At 56.6% G+C, this 22046-nt stretch overlaps 7 protein-coding genes across 7 annotated transcripts; all 7 read right to left on the bottom strand.

Annotated features, from left to right (window-relative positions):
- Positions 1–378: 378 nt before the first annotated feature.
- Positions 379–3135, bottom strand: LMXM_29_0840 (conserved hypothetical protein; the record flags this gene model as incomplete). Its single annotated transcript, XM_003877186.1, has 1 exon — positions 379–3135. One exon carries the CDS (start codon positions 3133–3135, stop codon positions 379–381), a length of 2757 nt encoding a protein of 918 aa, XP_003877235.1.
- Positions 3136–4289: 1154 nt separating this feature from the next.
- LMXM_29_0830 (conserved hypothetical protein) lies at positions 4290–4730 on the bottom strand (the record flags this gene model as incomplete). The annotated part of the gene is made up of 1 exon (XM_003877185.1): positions 4290–4730. One exon carries the CDS (start codon positions 4728–4730, stop codon positions 4290–4292), a length of 441 nt encoding a protein of 146 aa, XP_003877234.1.
- A 2875-nt stretch (positions 4731–7605) lies between these two features.
- On the bottom strand, positions 7606–9921 carry LMXM_29_0820 (conserved hypothetical protein; the record flags this gene model as incomplete). The annotated part of the gene is made up of 1 exon (XM_003877184.1): positions 7606–9921. The coding sequence occupies one exon, from the start codon at positions 9919–9921 to the stop codon at positions 7606–7608; it is 2316 nt and encodes a 771-aa protein (XP_003877233.1).
- A 909-nt stretch (positions 9922–10830) lies between these two features.
- LMXM_29_0810 (conserved hypothetical protein) lies at positions 10831–11583 on the bottom strand (the record flags this gene model as incomplete). Its single annotated transcript, XM_003877183.1, has 1 exon — positions 10831–11583. The coding sequence occupies one exon, from the start codon at positions 11581–11583 to the stop codon at positions 10831–10833; it is 753 nt and encodes a 250-aa protein (XP_003877232.1).
- Positions 11584–12829: 1246 nt separating this feature from the next.
- On the bottom strand, positions 12830–13576 carry LMXM_29_0808 (conserved hypothetical protein; the record flags this gene model as incomplete). Its single annotated transcript, XM_003877182.1, has 1 exon — positions 12830–13576. One exon carries the CDS (start codon positions 13574–13576, stop codon positions 12830–12832), a length of 747 nt encoding a protein of 248 aa, XP_003877231.1.
- A 605-nt stretch (positions 13577–14181) lies between these two features.
- Positions 14182–14778, bottom strand: LMXM_29_0805 (conserved hypothetical protein; the record flags this gene model as incomplete). Its single annotated transcript, XM_003877181.1, has 1 exon — positions 14182–14778. The coding sequence occupies one exon, from the start codon at positions 14776–14778 to the stop codon at positions 14182–14184; it is 597 nt and encodes a 198-aa protein (XP_003877230.1).
- Positions 14779–18556: 3778 nt separating this feature from the next.
- Positions 18557–20089, bottom strand: LMXM_29_0800 (putative protein kinase; the record flags this gene model as incomplete). The annotated part of the gene is made up of 1 exon (XM_003877180.1): positions 18557–20089. The coding sequence occupies one exon, from the start codon at positions 20087–20089 to the stop codon at positions 18557–18559; it is 1533 nt and encodes a 510-aa protein (XP_003877229.1).
- Between the last annotated feature and the right edge of the window lie 1957 nt (positions 20090–22046).

The raw sequence follows: 22046 nt of genomic DNA, 5'->3' as shown, positions 1-22046 counted from the left end.
ATATGGCAACTGTCGACAGCGAGGTGTCGAGGCAGCGGCAGCAGCGAGTGAGCCGCCACGATCGAGTCTACATGTCTACTGCAACTTTGTGTTGTCGAATCGTCTTACGGAAGGTAAACACGAGTGTGCGTCTCTGTGTGTGAAGAAAAAGGGGGCAGCTAGGGCGGGAAAGAGGCTGAGAAAAGTACTGAGCCGACATGCACACCTCCATCTGGTATGTCCTTGCGGTGCTCAACCAGCGGCACCGCAGGGTGCCACGCCGTCGTCGGAATCGTCAGTTCCCGCGGCTGTTCCTGTCTTTAAGGCGAAACAGCAGCTTGTACAATGACCACTCGATGGAAGAGGGTGCACAAACCCCCCATATCGGGGAAGGAAGTGCTACAGTCTCCCGGCGGCGTGCAGGTCTTCTTTCAACGCCGCGAAGGGGGCGGACGAAGCGGAGTGATGGCGAGGATGCGCCACCCGCTCAACCGTGCGCACGCTTGCTTCAGCAGGCTCATCCGCAGACGCAGCGGGTGCTGGCGTCACTGGTGCAGATATGAGGCGCACCACAGTATTGATGGAGTCGCTATCGACGTCGCTCTCCATATCTTCGATCCCTTTGGCGGTGAAGCGTCGCTTCAGCTTTGGCCATGCCCGTCGTGCAAGAAGGTCTTTGAACCGCAAAGGCTCGCGCACGCCGTGGACAACCCCGGGTAACGTGCGCACGCGCAAGACAACGTCCGCGGGCTCACTGACGCAGAACGAAGTCCAGCCGAGACCGCACACGTACAGATCAGCCTTGGGGCGCCGCCGGTGACGCCCATAGCACTCGAAGAGGTAGCTCCTTGTCTCGGAGAGCCGAGGCGGGCCAGCTGCGGAGCTGAGGTCGTCCAGCGGAAGCAGCTGCTCATACGAGCCGGGAGGGTCCAGCGCTTTGCCCAGCTGCTCTCGCCAGAACGCATCGGACTGCACTGTATTCACAATAGCATTCCGCACCTTCTGAGACGTGTAGACAAGAAAGAGCAGCCCTCGCGGCGGACCGCGCACGACATCGACGGCGGCGAGCCCGCCAAGGAACAGTGTGTGTCCTGGCAGCAGGAGAAAGCACTGCGGGTTGCGAAACTTTCGAATAAGCGTGCGGCGCATCTGCAGCAGGGTGAGAAGAGAACGTTCGTGCCAGTGAGGGAGGAGCCCTGGTGTGTCGTAGATGTAGGTCTGTGTCCCGGCAACGTCGTCCGGTTTCCCAGGCGCGGCTGCGCTCTCCGAAAGTCGCTGCTGCTCCTGCTTTACGGCATGCGGTGTGGGTCCGAGAGAGAGTCGAACTGCGTTAACGGCAACTGTGGTGCCGGGCAGGGAAGATACCGTCATCAGCTTAGACGCCTTCTTGTCGTGCCGGCCCCTAATGTCCAGCATCTCTGCTTGATTCACGTTAGGGGGAGTGTACCAACGCCAAAAGACAGCCTTCTTCCCCTGTGCGTCGGTCTTTGTGTAGTACACTTTTCGGCTCTCCGGGTGTGGGGGTTGAGGCACGTAAAGAGCGTGCGCCATGGCATTAATAACAGAAGACTTGCCCACGTTTGCCACGCCGACAAAGTAGGTGGGCAGGGGCTTGTGGGGGCGACGCAGGTTCAAATTGGCCGCGTCCTCGATGGCGCTGATCAGGTGCGTGATGCCCCAGCCCCGCTTTGCAGAGAGAGGTACCACTTTTTTGATTTGATGCTGCGGTAGCCCAAATTGCACCGCAATGTCCATCACCCAACGGCGCACGTAGCTCTCGGGCACCAAGCACGCTGCAACGCTGCGATCCTTGCCGGCGTAGTTGAAAGAGCGATTCCGGATGCAGTCCATCTTATTCACTGCGATAATGACTGGATTATTCATGCTGATCAGACCGGGCAAATCGTACACCATCGACCCTGGAAAGTCCGTGATATCCACGACCAAGACGACCACACACTTTTTTTCCTTGAGGGCGCGGAGCTGGTCCGTGAAGTCCGGGGCAGACCAAACCTTGCGACGCCCCTCCACGCCGAGGTTTTCCAAGGCGTGGCAGCGGTGGCAAGTGAAGGGGCGCGGCGTGTCACGGTAAAAGGCATCAAACTCCTCCTGCGTCATGAAGTCCAGCCACTCCTCGCCGACATGACGGCCGTGCTTCTCCCAGTGCGCCTGCAGCTCTGCCATGCGAGCCGCGTACTCATGGCGGAGCTGCGCCTTCTCGTTCCGCTGAGCCACGTACTTTTCGATCTCGCCCGGCTGAACGTAGCCGAAGGCATCATCACTAACGTTCTGCAAAAGCGCCCCGCACCCTGTGCAGCAGTCGCGGCCAGGCACTGGAACGTGAAACGACGAAGGAGCCTCCATGACGATAGATGCCTTGTTCTCCAGCACGTGCGCCATCTCCGCAGCAGCGTCCTGGTCCAGGACATGCATCCCCTCCCATTCCAGCATCTTGCGCTCCATCTTGTCGCCGGCAATCTCCAGCTGATGATCGATGGCAAACCGGTCCTTTTCGTATGCGTCGAGGAGAACGCCATACTTCATCTTGTCCGTCAAATTTTCCGCTTTTTTGCGTAACGCGCGCGGACTTCCGCCTTGCGGCTCGGACGCACCCACCTGCTCCGGCGAGAGCGAGTCCTTCTCCGCCTCTAGGTCAACCAGCTCCTCGGACCATCCCATGATTTTGTGGAAGAGCCTGTTGATGTGGCGGGGCAGCAGGATGGAGTCTGCCACCGCTTTCCTGGAGCGGCGCTTCAGGCACTGCAGTTGAAGCGGCACAGGCTCTGACGACGGGTTCGTGTCCACCTCCTCCACGTTCAGCTGAAGTGATTTCCCAAATGGAATGGTGGTTATCGGCGTTCCAGCCTGCACCCGAGAGACCCCAGCCGAAGAAGGTAAAGACGATGGCAGCGCTGCGCGAGGGACGCCGGCGTTCTCACCATACGGGGCCGCAAACGACGCCACTGGTGCAGCAGCACTAGCAAGCGCTGTGGAGGCGTCATCTTGAACGCCGCCAGCGGCCGTGGGCCCGTCAAGCGAGCGAGGCGGCAGAGCGCCGAACCAATGGTTTGCCTGAGCAGCTGCGGCTGGCTCGCCGCCCCAGGAAGGCTGCTGCTGGGCATTGGCCAGGGCCGCCATCGCCGCCGACGGTGGCATGTGGGGGCTGCGCATGCCGAGAGGGCCAGAGGTGGTAAGACTGCCCATGATCGTGCGCCCATCCTCATCAACCACATCGACGTTGGATGTTATCTCGATGCTACCACCCGTGACTGCTGCTCTGTCGCGCCATGGCTTACTCGCACCGGGGCTGCGAACCTTCCGAAAAAAGGCGTTCTTGCTGTACCCCAGCGGCGGCACCTTGTGTTTCCACAAAACTGGCGCCCGGCGCCACATGAACGCAACTTTAATACAAGTCCTTTACTACGTTTGCGTATTTCCGCTTGTTTGCGCAAAGGACGGGCAGAGTTTGAGAGAGCGACGCGCCTCCCTCCCCCCAGAACGGTTCAGCGCCGCGCCTACGTGCAAGCAGAGGCTGTCCACATGGCAAACAGAGCACGCACGCGAAAAAAAAAATGAGAAGGTAAGATGAGGGAAGACACAACAGATAGACGGCACAAATGTGCGCAACGGAGGTCTGGGGCGCCTCTGATGAGGCAGGTCACGTAACATGACGTACGCATGCCGTGCAACTGCGCTTACATGCACACCAGGGCCATCACTCCGAGGCGCTTCGACTTTTCAGTGATTAAAGCGCATGTGCTGTCTCACGTCTGGCACAGGTACGCCACGACTCTTCTGCTTCCTTCTCTCACTACTACCACACCTCACCACACACACCCGACGGCGGCCAGTAGCGCCAACGCCTGGGAGAGGAGAGAGAAACGGAGAACGGCTGGTCGAGTGCGCAACTGCCCAGCTACGTTATGCTGCCGCTTATGTGTTTGTGTGTTAATACCACTCAGGCAAATACACGCATACATATTTACGCCTCTGATGTGCACGGTGCGTTTGTTTGCTCCAGCACTCATCTTCACCCTCCACAACATCCACACACGCGCACGCACGCGAAAAAAAAAGACACAGACACGCGCAACCATCGTCTTGGCTGATACACCACCACAGCTTTGCGTGCGGGAAAGGCCCCGCAAGCGCCCCGAGCCTTTTCTCTAACTCAAACCGTAACTGCGTCTCCGTGTGTGTGTGTTTGTGTGCGTGTGTGTGCGGGTGAGGGTGTGTAGGAGTGTGCGCCACAGTGCGTGTACGCATGCGAACCACTTAGCCCTAAATTGAGTGTCACTTTCATGATTCACTCAAGCACTCTGCTGGCTGCGGGACTGCGCTGCCTGCACCACCATCAGCGCTGCACGGAACTCCTCCACGGCGCGTCGCAGCTCAGCCTCCTCCTTGATAACCAGCTCCGAGGTACGCTGCTTTTCGGTCGACAAACGGCTTTCCTCGGCCTCGCAGCGCTCAATCTCTTCGTTGTTCAAGTCGATCAGCTTGTTGACGGGGGCGCGCATAAAGGCGCGGCCAAGGCCCTGGTACACCACGTGATCCGGCTTGAGCTTCGTGAGCTCCCCTACAGTGATTTGGCAGCGGCGCTCCGTGCGCTTCAAGGTGACCTGACGCGTCGCCATCGTCTTGACCGTATCACGCAGAGACCCCAGGCGCTGCTGATGCTCTGTCACCGTTTTCTCCTTCTCCACCAGCTCCGCCTGAGCTGCCACAGAAACGCTGCTGCCGTTCGACATGACTGAATTCTCCTTGCGAGGAAAGGGGCAGGAGGGGTGACGTGCAGAGATGTTTGTGTGTGCGTGTATGTGTATGGATATGCATGCACGTAGATGTAAGTAATGGTCAACGTTCGTACAGCAGATGAAGTGCAGCACCACAAGCTGTGACGTGCCAGCTCGACTCAGCAGCATACACAGGGCAAGCGCAGCGTTGAGGGTGCGTATGGGAGGAAAATAGACGGACAAAGGCGGGCAGGGAAGAGTGTAGGCGTGGAAGCTGGAAGGAAGCAGCAAGAGTGACGGCGTGCGGTGGAGAAACGCAGAGGTAGGTCACAGCAGCCAAGGGGCACACACGCACACATGCTGCTGCCGGCGTCGTAAGGAAGCGCCACCTCACGTGCGTTTGGGTCGACCCTCCCGAGCTAAAAGAGACCAGCAGAAGGAGGCGCGAGGAAAAGGACGGCCCTCGCTAAAGCACGAAGAGATGCGGCGTACATCAGCTTCAGTGCACACACACACGGCACACACATGTACACGCGTGGCTTCTCTCTGGTTAAGGTGGCACAAACACTATATAGCCCCTCAGCTCCCCCCCCCCACACACACACACTCCCTCGACTCCTATCACTCATGGTCGTGTACTGCTGCTGTACCTATTCCGTGCGGGGCGCGGGCGTGCATGTCTTGCTGCGTGCTGCAGACCGGGCGAGGAGAGGGGGAGGGCAGAGACGGCATCGCTAGGGCGGCGAAAGGGTGCAGGTATGCAGGGGAAAAACAGACACGCGGAAACGAGTGGAAAAGCGGGCATTAAGGATGAGTATGAGGACAGCAGGAAGAGAGACAAAATGGGGGAGAGCCCATTGCCCAGGCGCCGAAAAGGAAACGAGTTTTTGTTGCTCTTCAGAGATGACTCGGCGGAAATGAGGGGGTGGAAAAGGGCACGCGGCGGACAAGAGAAACATGAGTCTGGAGCGCGTGGGGGGAGGGGGAGGGTGTCCACCGCGCATACAGGAATTTGGGGATCTCGTTTCACGCGGGCCCCGGTGGAGATTCCACGAACGTGTGGCGTGATGTATATGCGGGGAGAGAGTTCTGTTCCTTTTTGCTGAGGAATCAGACTCGGGAATTGGCGGTTTGGAGGCCCGCCTCCAGCGCGAGGCGGGGAGGGGGAGCCGGGTGTCGTGGGGGAAGGACGAACAGAGAAAGAAATGCAGCAACGAAAAACGGAGCGACCATTGCGGTCTTGAGCCCGGAAAAGAGGAAAAAAAAAACCGCACAGCACCGCCATCAATTTCATCGAAGTTCATCAGCCCGTTAGCTTCACCGTGTACTTTGTTTGTTGTTGCTCTGCTTTCCCATCTGACAGTCGTCACCCGGATGACGAGGGGGGGGAAGGGGGTGACGCCCCAGTGCGTGGTATCCCAGGGTCCGGTGCCCTCACTCTGTGCGGAAGCCAGGCAGCCCCTCCCTCGTCTCTCCCCCTCCCCTGCCCAATCCCGAGCCACCCCTGATGGTGGCACGGTGACCCACCTGCCGCGTGGGGAGGTCAGAGCGATGTGCTGCCACGGATGCCGGCGTGCAGGCCCTGGATGGCGCTGCGCCGGAGCGACCTGCGGCAGTGCACAGGCTTGCGCCGCCCATGTGGTAGACGCAGCGTCAGCGTGACTGGAGCGCGTATCCCACCCCCGGCCGTCGCACAGCCTACTGGCGTGGGGAGCGGCTGTGAGGCGACCTGCGGGGCGGGGGTGGGTGGGCGGAGTTCGAGGCAGGGGGTGGTGCCCTCAGGTGACTGAGCCGGTCACATTTGATGTACCGGGCGTGTCTCTCGCTCTGCTTCGCACGACGCGGATGGGGGCCTGTGACGGGTGCATGCGGTAGAGTGGCGTGCAGTAAAATGCTCTGTGGCAGAGAATGAGCACATGTTAGACGAAGAACGATACAGACAATCGTCATATCTTCAAGATAATCCAACGCCCAGGCTAACAGGAAAAACGTATGGCAGCAGCACTAGGGGAAAACGAGAGGAGAGTCGAACCCCGGGAAACCAACCTTAGCACGTGGATACATAGGTGTAAGTGTTTCTGTGGAGTAGGACGAGCAAGGGAGGTACATAACACTTTCCTTTTTTGCTTTGTGAGCGCGTGTAGAGTCTAGTCTAAGTAAAAATAGCGGGGTAAAGGAAAGCAAGCAGAGAAGACCCCTTGCGCCCTCAGTGCAGCTCTCCCATCACCATCTTCGAAAGGAATCATCTTCCTCCTCAGCTGCCCAGCGCCACTTCTTTTTTTCTTTCGCCTCTGCAGCTCTCCGCCGGTGTGCTCCGCGTGCGCATCACCGTTGCTCCCACTGCGGGCATGTGCGCATCCGCGCACTGACGAAGTTACATGTGGAGTCCCCACAGGCACAGGCAGAGGATTCAATAGCGGGGGGAGGAGGGGCCAAAGGAAGTAAAAGGTAGCGTGCCAGCGCGCAAAAGGAAGAAGGAAAATCAGAGCCCACACCGCTAAAAGGCGATGCCCGACGGAGCGTCGTCATGATGTGAGTGAGGCAGTACAAGAGCAAATGGGGGGAGAGAGAGCGAGAGAAAGAGAAAGAAGACCATAAAAGGAAAAAGACCGAAGCAGAGAAACAGCGCGGGACGCGGAGAGACTCAGAGAGGCACACACACACACACACAGCCATGGACACCTCCTCCCGTCCAATACCATGCCCAAGAACATCGGCGAAAAGAAAAGGGATCAGGTCGGAAGCGTTGAAAACATGACGCCAGAAAACGATGATCTAGTGCCGTCAGGGGAAAGTATGGCGAGAGGAGCATTCCAGTTGCCTCGGACACACACACACATACACGGAAGTGCAGCTTCGCGCGGCAGCATGTCTTCTGCCCCTTCCGCCGCTACCGTGGAGCATCGCCTTCACGAAAGCCGAGCTCGATGACGGCGACAGTCGCCTGAGGCTTAGGGCCGGTTTCCCTGGCGCAGGCCTTCCGTGAGTTCACCGTGTTCTGAAGAGATAGCGCGGCCGACGCTTTTGTCGAGGAAAGATCGCCTTCAGCAGGAGAGTGTGTTGATGAAGCCACGCCGCTGCTCTGGCGCTTGCAAAAGCCTGTCGTCCTCCCCGACACGGCTGGGATGCTTGCCATGGGTGGCAGTTGTGGCGTGCTGAGCCGACGCCTTGGGTAGCCCAAGGAGCTGCTGCGAGTGCGGTGACGCGGAGCCTGCACCGCTGACGGTGCCGATTGCCTCCGAGACGACTGAGCCTTTGAAAAGCACGACGGTGCGGTGTCATCAGAGGCAGTGCGGCTAATGTCGATGGCGTTCACGAGCGCGCCCTCTCGCGCCCCGTCCGTTCCCGACGTTTGGGAAGACGAAAGAGGTACGGCCCCGAGCCCCAGGTGGTGGCGCTGTGCGCTTTTACCTCGCCCGCCACCGCCACCGCTGTGACCGAGCAGGCGCAAGTACGATAGGGTCAAGTCCGTTGCCTCTGCCGTCTTGGTAACGAGGCGCGGGTCGTCGAGCACCTCCTCGGTGAGAGGATCAAACAGTTGAGCGAAGGGGTCATAGACGCCACCGTCGGCGGCACCGTGAGCCCGCACCGACCACACGACACACTTGGCGAGCGCTTTGAGGGACTGCAGAGCCTGCAAGGTGCCTTGACGCGCAGTCGAGCACTGCCTGGCCATCTCCTCTTTTTCCTTCTCCGCCGTGGCCTCCGCCTCGAGCGAGTGCAGTTTGAGATGATCCAGCTGCTCCTTGAGCTGGGAGATCCTGTACTTTTCCATCGTGGTTAATTCATGCGCGCTGCAGCCCACGTCCCGGCGCTGCGGAGCGCCCCCGGTGAGCTCGCCCCGGGCCGTAGCAGCACCGCTAGCGCGCTCAAGCTCCGGTATCTGCGTGGCTGCCATGTTCGCCTGTTCGATCACGGCGTATAGCAGGTCGCGGTGGGCGCGCTGCATTTTCTCGATCTCGCGCTCGTAGAGAGAGCGCCACTGCGCCTGTGCAGGGGCGGATCCGAGGAGATGTAGCACCTGAGTAAACGTGGCGTATAGCGCGCGCAGCCCGGCGTCCTGCGCTGTCTTGAGGCGCGAGCTTAGCCTCAGCACGTACTCGCGCAGCTGGGTGAGTGGCTCCGCATACGCGGAGTGATACACGAGAAATTTAATGTACGCGTCTTTCGGAGTGACTGTCGTGAAGGGTAACTGGAAAGGAAATTCCAGTGCTGAGTGCATGGGTGCGCTGTTCGCACTCGTCCCAGCTGCAGTGGCATTTATCGTCTCTGCCGGCCGCGATCCACCAATCCCTTGGGGCAGAGATTCGAGCAGGCTGAAACCGCCACTGCTGCAGCCCTGCCATTCCCTCTTCCCGACTGACTCTGTCGACGTTGCGCCCGCGGTTGACGCGCCCTCACCGACGTAGGGAAACCTCGCCGCGATCTGCAAGGGATCTTGCTGCTCCATCATCATCACCTCAACCTGCTCGCGGGCCGCCTGATGCATTGCACTTGCTTGGCGATAACGTCGCTTGTACACGATGCTGTTCATTTTGTCCCGAAAGGCCTCCTCAAAGCGGCGGTCCGGTGCCAGCGTCAGCACAAGGTCTGCCGCAGCGCCGTCGGCGGGATGATGCGGACCCAGAGACCTCAAGACGTTGGCCGGCAGGGCACGAAGAACACGGCGAAGGCGCATGACCTCTTGCGCTTGAGCATCCACCTCGTCCTGCAGCCGCCTACGGTTCTGGCGCTCCTCTGCAATCTGGCGCTCTAGCGTCAGCGAGCGCTGATGCGACTCGGTCGAGTAGCGATGCATCAACTGTACCTCTGCACGTCGAAGCTCGTGCTCTTTCTGGAGGTAGATGCACTGACTGCGCAAACGTCGGCGCTCACAGTCGACCGTGCGGAGGAGGTTGCGGCAGTTCTCCAGCTGGATGCGCAGAACGGACTCGGCAGCGGCAGGGCTTGCAGCACTGGAAATGTTCTCGTCGGGCTCGGCAGGGGAAATGCGGATTCCATTGGCCTGGAAAAGCGACGCCGCCTTCACAAACGCGGGGTCGGTGCTGTTCACGTCCCTAGTGGCCTTCTGGAGCGTGCGGGTAGACGTTGCGATGATCGCGTCGACCATGCTGCACAGCTGTCGCTCCGCATCGCTGTTCTCATCCACAACAACACTGCCAAGACGATCCCCGTATGAACTCGGACGGGCGCTAACTGCAGACATTGGAAACGAGCACGAGCCGTTAGCAACAGCGTGTGTGTGTGTGTGTGGGGGGGGGGGAGGACACCCACCCAGAAACTCTGCAATTGTTCGGAGAGATTGCGCCCACTTCTGGTGGCGCTCTTCACGGCAAGGCGCAGCGGCGGCAGCAGTGCTCGTACAAGTTCTCGTTTTTAATAGAGTGCTAGTAGATTTAGTTCCACCTACCGTGCCCGTCTACAGTGAGACAGGTGCGAGGCAGCAATGAAAGTTCTGTCTCCATGAGCAGAGAGAAAAGGAAGAAGGTATCGCATGCAGCACCGGCGTGAAAAGAAAAAGATGGTGGAGGCAAGATAGAGCCCCTGACCTATGCTCTCAGCTTTCGCGACTCTGCCGGTATTGCGCCGTCCCTGCACCAGTTTCCTTGTCGCGCGACTCCTGCGGTGCCTCTCTTCGGCGAGAGCGGAAAAGGTGCGCCTCCTAGGCTCTCGGTTTGCTTGTGGGCTCTGAGGGCAGCGGCGTCGCTCCACACGACGCCAAAAGCACAAAACTACGCTAGCCGCGTCAACGACACATCCCCACGCATGCGCGTGCGTTAGAAAGCCCCCGAGGTGCGGATGCGCATTCAAGTCGCCCCTGCAGCCTGATCGTTCCTCACACCTTCGTGTAGGAAAAGGAAAAGCTAAACTGTGCCGGTGCTCTTCACTTTCCATTTTCTGATGGGCGTGTCTGTGTCTGTGTTTCTTATACGTGATCGGCCGTTCATGTCCGACTTCATCTCATATTGCTCCGCGACGCCGCGTCCTCCCCTCCCTTGTTTCATGAAAAGGCAACAGTCACGAGGCCTTCAAAGAAAGGGAGAAGGGGGAGTGACTGATCGACGTGAGCGGAGCAGAGGAAAAAGAAAAAACAAATGCACGGGCTGCCCTCTCCCTACTTGAGCGCGTACATCTTCACAGGGAACAAGTCCGTTGGCCACTCCTCCTGGAAAACCTCCTTCACCACTCGAACCCCGCTCTCACTGAAGAGTCGCTTGTAGTGTATGTCGGACCGCGTCAGGCTACTGTCCTCCTTATCCACAAGGAAGCGGTCACCAGTGGAGCAGTTCTCCTTGAAAAAGATGTACCCGTTCGGTGTCAAGGCCTGTTGGCAGTGCTTGAAGAACTTCACAAAGTCGTCGTCGGTGAGGTAAATCGCGGTCCACTGGATCACAATCAGGTCGTATGTGTTGGGCGGAAGCTTTGCCGTTTCCATGGAGGCTAAAATGAACGTGCCAACGGGCATGCCGGCCAGCTCCCTTTTGGCCTCCTCCAGCATGTGCTCCACCGGCTCCAGCAAGTCCGTCGTGGCGTACAGTTTCGTCAGCAAGTTCTTCGCAATCCTCCCAATGCCGGCGCCGCAGTCCAACGCACGGCTTGTTCCGTGGCCTGGCAGGCTCTCAATGAAGCTGCGAGACCCCTCAATGTCCACATCATGAATATGATCCATGCCGCCCAGCACGCCGCTCACCGTTGCAGGCACGGTGCGCCAGTACTCGAGCGCCTTGCCGTACCATCCCTTCTCGGGGTCGTACAGGTCGCCCGTCAGCTCGGCTTTCCACATTTCATCCGTGGAGCGGTACGTCTTACCGTTCGTGTCGCGGCCGCGGATCGGCAGGTTGCGCGACGACGCCTCCTTGCTCGGCATTCGAGCTATAAGAGTGGTAGAGAGAACACCGCAGGCGTCAGGTGCGGGGGAAGAGCAGAGCAGCCGCGATGGCGCACCAAGTGCGGCCGGCGTGCGACACCAACAGCGGAAAAGGGGCGTTGTGCCGAGTCGCACGAGGAAGGTGAAGATAGTGGCGAGGAGTGCAGACAAGACACAAACACGTCTCCCTTTTCGCTGTGTACCCTGCTGTCAGATACCAAGAGGCTCTTGTGCACGGAACCTGCAGTGTGTGTGTGTGTGTGTGTGTGCGCGTGTGCGTGACGGTGCGACGTGGATGTGTGTGCTAAATCAACGCAGATGTTTCACTCAGACACGACCTCCCTTTCTTCTTTACTTATCACGTGCACCGGGCGTTGGAGAGTTTGAAAAGGGGAGGTGCGCAAAGTCACGATGAGCATACGACAGGCAGGAAAGCCATTACAACCAGTGAAGAAGGGTGCAAAGGAAGAAACGGAGGAGGGGAGGACGCGAATCACGCGGAATCGGGGAGAAGGTTTAGATAAGGTTGACGCACCGCTGAAAAGTACCACCAAAGAGGTGGTACGAGCGGGCAGGGATGTAAGGGCAGCTGAACATGACAGCGCGCTGACTTGAGCTCCTCTATCGACGTGTGTGGGGGGGGGGCCAATTTCGTCTGCGTCAGTCGATCTGTGGGTAGCTGAGAAAAGGGTAGAGAAAAGGCGGCAAAACGCACGAAACACCAAGAGGGGAAGACGGATCGACTCTGCCTGGACAGCATCCAGTAAAGCGCACGAGCAAAGTGTGTCCTTCTTCATACCTTCCCCTCAGTCGCCACAACAGCTTCTCCTTCCTCACTTTCTCTCTCTTGCTCCAAGAGTGCCGAAACTGCAGCTTGGTCCGGGGTGCGTTGAGGTCCCAACAGGCTCATGAGTGCCCCACAGCGAAAAAAAAAGCTTCAAGCACTAACCCTTGCGAAGGTAAGAGTTGGGGTCTCATTTTCCTCCTCTGTGCTGCCTCCGAAGCAGACAGTAGATGTAGAGGCGAAAGCAGGAAAAAAAAGAGGGGGAGAGGAAAGTGTGAGGAAGCCGCGCTGAGTGACAGCTGCTGAGACGGAGCGTCCTCCTGCAGGCCCTCCCCCTCAGCAGGGAAAGCACCTTCTCATCTAAGGATACGAAACGTGACATATCTAGTAAACTCCCACCCCGGGAAGCACGCCCAAAGGCCCACACACCTCACTGCGCGAACCTTCTAGCGCAGCTCTCCTCTAGGCAACATAATGAGTTCCTAGGCTGCGCTCCTGTACAAGAGAAGGGGGCTCCAACTGACCAACGGAGTAGGTGGGAAGAACTAGCGGTCCCCTGTACCAACTAGAAGACGCGTGGTCAGCTGCCCGCCCTCCGGCGCCCCTCACGATGTTGTTGTCGTGACTGGAGTTGTAACCTAGCCACTGCGAGGCCGGTGTGATCGCGGCATCCACGTCCTCAAACCCAGAGGCACTGACACTTGCCGTCCACGCACCGTACGGGCGAGGCAGCGCGCTGTCGGCAACGCTGAAAGCCTTGGCTTCACCTGCCATGGCAGGGTCTGCAGCAGTATACAGATAGCGGCGAGCAGCGGAGTCGCCAATCGCGGCTTCCAAGTTCGCTATGTTGCCGCCCCACAACGAGTTGTGCTGCGCCCTCACGAAGTGAGGGTTACGCTCGTGGAAAAGATACACGACGAGCCAAACCACCCCGAGCAGCACGAAGATGCAGCCTGGCACAATGGCGAACACTAGCGCGGCGACTTCGCTGTCATACGCCGCGCATAGCCACGGGATCGTCGCGCCAATAAAGAGAATCGATGGAGCAAAAGAGAACCAGAACACGGAGAATACTGCGACGGATGTGGATGGGTGCATGTAGAAGGGCTTCCCGCGGGTGTCGAGAAGGAAGAAGAGCATGCCGCAGCAGAGCACAGCACCGTAAGCAACGGAGCTGACGATAGCAACGTTTCGGTTGTGAGAATTCATTGTCGTGGATGTGACGCATGTGCCTTGGGGAGCGATGCAAACAAAGCTGCTTGGCAACGCACGCGCAGCTCTGTGCCACGATCCCCTGAGATGCCGCCGCGCATACTGTTAGACACACCCAAGTGGAATAGTAGGTAAATCAGGAGAGGTGGTGTGTAGAGAGAGCGCGCAAGTTCACCGAGACGCCCGCGCAACGCGATGCTGCTGGGTATACGCATGACAGAGGCCACACAGGTAAAGGGAGGGGGATCGCAATGAGACCCTCGTGCCGTCACTTTGTGTTGCGTGGAGTCTGGGTCGATTCGCGAACGGGAAACCAAAAAAGATGTGACCTGGCGTCCAGTGTACTGTCCACATCCCTTTTCTTGTCTCGCCCTGTGAGAAAGGATTCACTCATGTCCACCGACGACGCAAGAATGGGTGCAACGCTACCTTCTCCCCTCATTCGCTCGACGTTGAGGCTTGCGCTCTTGGTTGTCTTTGTTTTTTGTCCGCTTTACCTTACTAGCATAAGTCGCTCATCGCCTGAAGGTAGAGACGGGGACGCGTGGACAGCTACGCGAACAGACGCCCGCCAACAGGCTGCAGGTCTCGCTCTAAGCCAATCATTTCATCGGGGTACGCTTGGAGGACTCGAACGAGCACATCATCTTTCGCGGCTTTGGCATCCTCAAGGTCGGCATGTCCAGCACGCTGACAATCTTGTGGCGGCTGTGCCACCCCACCACTAGCGCCATCAGCGCGAGGACAGCGGACGCGCCACTGCTACTGGCGGTAGGCGTCGGTGCCTTTCGCGCCGCACCCTCCGCTTTGCTGATGGTAGAAATTGTCAGCTGCACAGGAGTGGTGGAGCTGAAAGTCGAGACGGTGCTCTTGAGGACAGAGGAAGAGGCATCTAGCTCGAACAAGTGGTCCGGCAGCTCGACTGTGGCCTCAAGGGACACAGCTGGGGAAGCGATGTTTGCAAAGCTAACCGAGCGCGTAGCATCTAGAGGAGCGCTGCGTACCACGACGCCCGTCCTGTCGTCCACTACCCGCACCACAACGTACTGAGCAACCTCATTCCTCACATGCACCCTCCCGGCAACAGTGATGAGATCAGTGGGGGCCGGCGTCGATGGCGCAGCGAGAGCGCAGGAGAGCAAGCACAGCGCAAGCACCAGGGTGCCGCACACCCTATTTCGGTAAGAAAAAAGCTTCATAACGCACGAGAATCAATAGTGGCTGCCGCGCAAGCGATAACGAATACGGAAAAGACTGAGACGCCGACAGCAACACCGCAAGAGCCGAGTCATGGGACGCCGGAAAGCAGAGCAGAGCAGTACGGGGGAGAGTTAGATTCAATCCGTTACGGCAGGGCCCTCAAGGTGCAAGAGGAAGAGAGAATGCATGAGGTCGCAGCTCAAGGGACTAAATACCGTTGGCTGCAGCAGAGTGCTCTTTCGTGGTAGCAAAAGACCTCCACAGTATCGCCGCGGATGCCGGAAAAAAGGGTGCAGTATCAACCTTTCCTCGGTATACATCGGTGTTTGCGTGTGTGTCTGTGTGTCATGACGTGTACAACACAAGCGAAGGGTCCACCGGCTCATGGGCGAGGCCAGCGCTGGGTTGGGAGGTATGCAGTGCTTTGACTTGCGCAGGGACCAAACTACGCACCAGCGCAGCAACGGAATCGCAGAAAGAGAGAGGAACAGTAAAGCAAGCCAAATAATAATGAAAAAGCGCACAAGAGGAGACTACAAGACTGCTACAGCAGAGCACACTGTCAAGTGGGCCGTCATACTCTCTTGCTTATACACAACGTGAGAGAGGAAAACACACATGAGCAACACCAAAAGTCCTTCTCTTTGAAGGCACAAAGAGACAACTGTGAGTGGTCGTTACACACACAGAGAGAGAAAGAGGCAACGCCGGCTCCAACATGGGTGCGCACTTCCACGCACACATTACAGTCACGAAAACAGACACGGAGACGCACACACGAGCACGCTCATAAAACAAGAAAAAAATGGAATGAGGTGGGATGGTAAGACGTATCGAGGGAGAAGACACCAAATATCGAAAATGGAGGAGGGAAACGAAGAAAAAAAGAGAGAAATGCTGTGCCTCTGGTCGGTATGTGTAGCAAAGAAAAAAGTGGGAAAGGAGAGAGAGGGGGGGGGGGCAGAGGAACAGCCCAGACAGAGAGAACGAGCCGAGGGACAGCAAAAGAGGGATGAGAACAACGAAAAAAAAACGAGTAGACACACACACACATAAAGGGGAGAGAGAAGCGAGACACGAGCTCGTCTTAACTCACAGGCGGGAGAAAAGGAAAAAAACGGGGGGGAGATGTTTGTCCGCCAGATTTGCATCCCTGGCGACACACATATATATATATATATACAGACGCGTACAGAGAGACAGATAGACAGGGTTGCACGGCACACAGAAGAGTCGTGCAATGCTACCAGTGCTCTGCTGCCTTCACCGCGTAGCGGCCTCTCGCACCCTTCACCTTCTCGAAAATGGGAATGAAAAAAGCGACCCGAAAAGGAGAGACGTTTACACAGGGAAGAAAGGTAAGTGAGTCACAACGCGGAGTAAACCCACCACAGACACGAGCACGTCCTCGCACAGGCACACACACGCACCTATACGAAATCGATCCTAGAGACAGGCACAACGACCAACGCAAAGACGCACACATGCAAGAGCAGTGAGCAAGTCTCTTTCATTCGGCTTTCTGCCTCTCTCCTCAGGCTCTGCCCCTGCAGTGGCAGTAACAGAGGAGTGCGGAGAAAAGCAGGAGGACGGTGGGCGAGCATGAAGGTGACTCCACAACAAGATTGTTGCTTGTCTCTACTCCTTCGGCTCGCCATTCAGTGAAAGCGAATGGTGTTTCCGACGCTCGTGCAACCCTTGCCTGGGGTTCTTTTGGATGTGCAGCACTGACGCCTCACAAGGCGACCCTTTGTGCTCCCCGCCAGCAGGGATGGAAAGCGGCAAATGTTAAAGAGAGAGGGAGAGTGTGTTAAAATGCGAAACAAGCCCGAAGTGTGATCCTGCAAACAAGAGACGAACGCGCAAGAGGATCCAACGAAGAAGAGAGCAACAGCATGGCGCAGAAAGTGCTGGCGCCCTCCAGTAAAAAAAAAAATAGAGGGAGAGAACGTTTAAGTGGATGAAGACGATGTCTTTCTCCTCTCCGCTCTTTCTCTTCGAGCTCGCCATCTCTCTCTCCTTTCTGGTCACACGACCCCCAACACTGCGCGACACGAGTGCGGGAAACGAGGAAGAGAACAAACGAAAAACAAAGCAGGAGAAAAGGAGAAGCGTATGGTCCACGAAAATAGATCTCAAGACGCACAAAACGACCCACGGAGAGAAGAGGTAGAAACCAAAACAGGCACACGAGAGACACACACAAATAGTGCACTGTACAAGGCAAACTGTCCAGCGCCCGCGCGCAAGTGTCTCATCAGTGGGTGTGTCTTACCTCATACAAAACGCCAAATCTTCGCACCCGCATACCAAACCAGAACAAACTATCCACACAACTGGCGCCGCCACACACACACTATAGTCGCAAGAGCCGTCCACGCTCCAGTCGGTGGATGAGGACTCAAAGAAGAAAAATTACCGAATGTAAGAAGAAAACGAGTTCAAAGTCCTACACACTCTGCAGCCACACTAGTTCATGATGGGCGCTTGAGCAAATCATGAAACGCCTCCGAAACCGGGAAAACAACGGGGGTGAGAAACGGAACATGTAAAAGGGCAAGACCGAGAACAGAGGCGGAAGAAGAGACGCTGTGTAGCACACAGACACACGCATATGAAAAGAGGAGGAGAAAACACGTAGGAATGGACCGGAAGAAAAGGAAAAGGGACGATGCAGCCGGAGAAGCTTGACTCCCCCACGCTAACAAGGAGGGGAGTTGAAGAGAGGGAAGAAGCAGAGTCGGAAGATAAAGAGACAAGCGGGCAGACGGAACACACTGAGAGCGTCGTTGTGGCCTGTGATGAAGCTGTCTGCGTTCTCTTTTTTTTGGCTTTGAGGAACTGCGTCTCTAACAATGACCAGTGAGTCTGTGTGTGTGTGTGTGTGGGTGGGTGGGTGTGAGTGTGGTCCTGTGAGTGCTGCGGCTACAAGAGCGATAGACAGCTGTTCAGTAACACAACCACTCGCGCATCCACATCCACATCCACACACACACACACACCAACACACATTTCTATTGTGCGACTATTTGTCACGATCCGATCGCCGTCTCTTTCGTGCACTGCGCTCCCTCGGAAAACGAGAAGCAGTAACAGCCAACGAGCGAGACCGATGAAAGAGAAAGGAGGTACGAGAGCGAGCCCCCTTACACAAAAGAAGAAGAGAGAAGCGAGGGCGGGGAAGAAGAGCCGCCGGAGAGGGGTGGCGGCACACGAGAAGCAGAAAGAGGCCGCGAGCAAATCAGCGATCAAGAAAGCAGGCAAAAGTACGCAGGGGAGGGGGAGGAGGGGGGCGGCGGCGGCGGCAGGGCAGTAACAAGAACAGAAACCGCAGAGACGAAGCACAGGAGAAACGAAAAAGCAAGGGCGTGAAGAGAGAGACAAGAACAGGCGAGAGAGGTCAATCCATGGCAGATAAAGCCAAAAACGTACACAGTGTAGAAAGGTCGTTTGCTGTCGCAGTGACGACAGTGAGCCGAGCCAGCACACTTCTTTTTGATAGGGGGAACGGTATTCGGTGTTTATTTATTCTTTCAACAACGTCAACTTACCTCGCCCGCCACGCTTTCCAGTACTGCATGCCCGACCCGGTTTTACTGTTCCGCCCATTTCTTGATGGCTGCTTACCATTGGTGCGGCCAGATCAGTCTACCAGCGCCGCCGTATTAGTATCTTCCCGTCCCACCGCCTGCACGCCCACTGGCAGTAGACAAACACGTCGCGGGTGATAGAGAGAGAGGTGTGCCTAGCCCGTTTCAATTTAATGCCGCGTTGCGGCTACTTCGTGGGTTTGTCGAAGCTCTTGTTCCCCGTCAGCTTTTTCCGCACGGCTTGTGGGGTCACCTTGGAGGGAATGTGGTGCTCCACTTTCTTCACGGGGACGGCGGCAGCTTGCTTCGTCGGTGCCCCAGCTGGGCTGGAGCTCAACGTCCCATTTTCACCTGTCACGGGAGAAGAGGCGGCGTCACTGCCGTTGGTGAAGCTTTTCTTCGATGCTCTACGTTGCCGCAGCTCCTCTGCTATTGTGGGAGAGTGGGAGGGAGACTTTTCCTGCTCTGACAAGTCTCTATCGTAGGTGTAGCCGGCCAACGTGACGACCGCCTCCGACGGTGACTCATTTTGCACAATCACCTCGCTTGTAAACTCTTTCGCGAAGTTGTGGGCCGGGTTTGGATCAGGCGTTATCGGAGCCTTGAGCTTGCGCGCCTCTAGAAGACCAAAATCGAGGTTTGAAAAGCACTTATGTGCCTTGAACGCCTCCAATGTTTGCAGGCGCCGCTCGGGGTTCTTGTTCAGCAGGCACCGAATCAAGTCCTTTGTCTCCTCAGTGATCTGAATGTGGGGTGGGAAGGCAACGTCCTCCGTCAAAATCTTCATCTGCATTTGCATCGGATTTTCGTCGTAAAAGGGGAGGTCGTTGAAAAGCATCTCACACATCATGAGCCCTAGGGACCACCAGTCCACCGCCTTGCCGTGCGGCACACCCTTCAGCAACTCTGGGGCCAGGTACTCGTTCGTTCCACAGTACGTGACAGCGTTCGGCTCGTGCACGTTCGCCTTGGCGAGCCCAAAGTCGGTCAGACAGGCGTGCCCATCACGGTCAAAGACGACGTTCTCCGGCTTCAAGTCGCGATAAATAATGTTGCGGCTGTGCAGATACCCGAGCGCCAGGGCGACTTCGGCCGCGTAAAACTTGACGACCTCTTCATCGAGTGGGGCGTGTTGCTCAATGTAGGTGAAGAGCTCGCCGCCTGCTAGTAGGTCGAGGATCATGTACAAGTTGCCTTGCTCTTGGAACGAGTAGTGAAGGTGAACGATAAAAGGATGGTCGATCTCCTCCAAAATAATGCGCTCTGCAAACGGTGCCTTTATCTCCGCCTGCCGCATCTTCTCCGCGCTCATCTCCTTCATAGCGTACCACTTGTCCGTGTCCTTCTTTACTACCATGAATACCTTTCCATAGGAGCCTTTGCCTAGCACGAATTTCTTTTCAAAGTCCCTAAGTGTCACCTTCTCGGACCCGGTGCTGCCCGAGTTATAGTGCCGCAGCGTGTCCATCCACTCAGTTTTTCGTTCCTCTCCATCTGCTTGGAAGTACGTAGACTCTGCTTTTTCCGGCTGCACCGCCCAAGTGTTGGGCTCTGATACCTCGCGCAGGGTGGCGCACTTGAGGTCCAGCTCCTTCACCACTGCCGCACTGGATTCCTTGTCCCCCTTTGTCCTCCAAATGCGCAGCTTGGCGTCATCGATCTCAATGTAACATGTCTCCCATCTACCGTCCGGAGACAGCACCTTCAAATAACCACTCATACCTCCTATCCTTTGTGTCCGTGTGAATATCTAACTGTATTTTCTGGCTGTCGAGCTCGTCGCCCTTTCGTGTACGCAGTCTGGTCGGTTGAGAGAAGGGGAAGGGTGGCCTGACTACGAAGTTGAGTCTGCTGTGTGCACCGAAAGGGGGAGAAACAGAGACTCAGGCCCAGATACCCAGTTCACGAAAAAATGGACCAAGGGAGCCGCGCACACAAAATTCACGAGGGCAAGGACGAAAAAAACAAACGAAAGTAATAGAGGTCGCCACAGAAACAGGTTTGCAGGCGCTTCTCTATCCCTTTGTATTGTCTGTGGGTGAGGGATGAGGGGGGAGGGGCAAGGAGCTTCAGGAGTGCCAATGAAGAGAAGAGAATCGAACGGTAAGGAAAAAAAAGAAGCCACTGCACCCTTCGACACAGAAGCACTTAGCAAAAAAGGTGGAAAGAGTAAGAAAGAGATGAAAGGAGAGTGCGCAGCTGGTGCCTCACCACGGAAAAGGAAGAGTGAAGACGATCGAGAAGACTACAACGAAAAAGAAATATGGAGGCGCTGTATTTCTCTCGTTGAGTCGGTGTGTGTGTGTGTGTGTGAGAGAGAGCGACCGTGTGTATCTCTGTGTGTGTGGGTGAAGGGGCGCGAGTAAAGGGATCGTGTTGCTGATGGTTGATTCAAGGTTAGACAACATACAGCGAACAGAGTAAAGGAAAAAAAGAAGAGCAGAAAAGAAGAAAGCCGGAAGAGGCACAGAGCCCAAAGAGAGGAGGTGAAGAGTGGGTGTGACCAGAAGAACACCAGGGAAGGAGGGGAGAAGGGCGGTGCGGAGGGCGCTTGTTGCCGAAGCAATCGAGTGGTGACGAGAAGGGAAAAAAAAATGAAAAGAAATGGGAGCAACCACGCGACCTAACCACCACACACACACACACACGAAGGAGCAAAGATATGAGGGTTTGATCAAAGGAGTGCCTCGTGCGAGTAGAAGCAAGAAACGAGAACGGTGTTGTTTAGTGATGAGTGGGCAGACCTATGAGATGCGTCGGAGGGGAAACAACAATTAAAAATAAAAAAAAAACAAGTCAGGTCAATAAAAAGGAGGGAAGGAAAAAAGATGGATGGAAAGGTGTATGGGAACGTCTGTTTGTCTTTTTTCTTTTATTTTTTTTTCGGTTTCCTCTGACACTGCTCTTGCCCGTCGTTTCCGTTGATGCAGAACCTTTTTTTTCTTCTTCAGTCCCACTACCCGGTAAAACAAAGAGTGCGCGACACAATCCTACAAAGGACGGATGAAAGGGGGCGGAGGTGTGAAGAGAGGGAGAGGCGAGGGGTGGAGAGGTAATGATGATAAAAGTGAAGAGACGGAGAGGGGCTCTGTACGAAAGAGAGAGAGATCTAAGAGAAACAAGCGAAATGGGGAATAGTGGAATGGTGAAGCGAGTGCGAATCCGTTTTCTTTTGGAGTGAGTGCGCGTGGGTAGACAAAAGTGTGCTTTGTTTTCTGCGGCTGTAGGAGTTCAACGTGCACACACAAGGCAATGCAGTTACACGAAATGAAAGCGGTCCATGATGGCCAGGGGGAAAGCGAGTCGTAATGGCGCACAAAGGAGTGTGAAGGGTGACATAGGAGAATAAGTGAGAGTGAGTTTCCAGTTATCTTTGCTTGATGGCACGGTGAACAGGCGGGGAAAAGATGTTGAGATACCACCGTCCTCCAGCTCCTTGGCAAGACGGCTGCTCTGACAGTCCAGACAGCACCGCTAGCCCCGCGCTTGCACGGCATGAGTTTCAGGCATCAAACATACCCCACTTATCCGCGTGATGAAGCCGAAGAAGAGTGTTTCGCCGCTTGTTCGGATGTGTGCTTCCTCTGCCTCTCTCTATACCGCCGCCGCTGTTTATTCCGTTGTTTTCTTTCCCCATGTGGAGTAGGACCGTGCGCCTCCATGTTTTATGCCCATAA

The sequence above is a fragment of the Leishmania mexicana genome, chromosome 29 (assembly GCF_000234665.1).
Source record: "Leishmania mexicana MHOM/GT/2001/U1103 complete genome, chromosome 29".
Taxonomy (NCBI): Eukaryota; Euglenozoa; class Kinetoplastea; order Trypanosomatida; family Trypanosomatidae; genus Leishmania; species Leishmania mexicana.
This window is presented reverse-complemented; position numbering and strand designations above follow the sequence as displayed.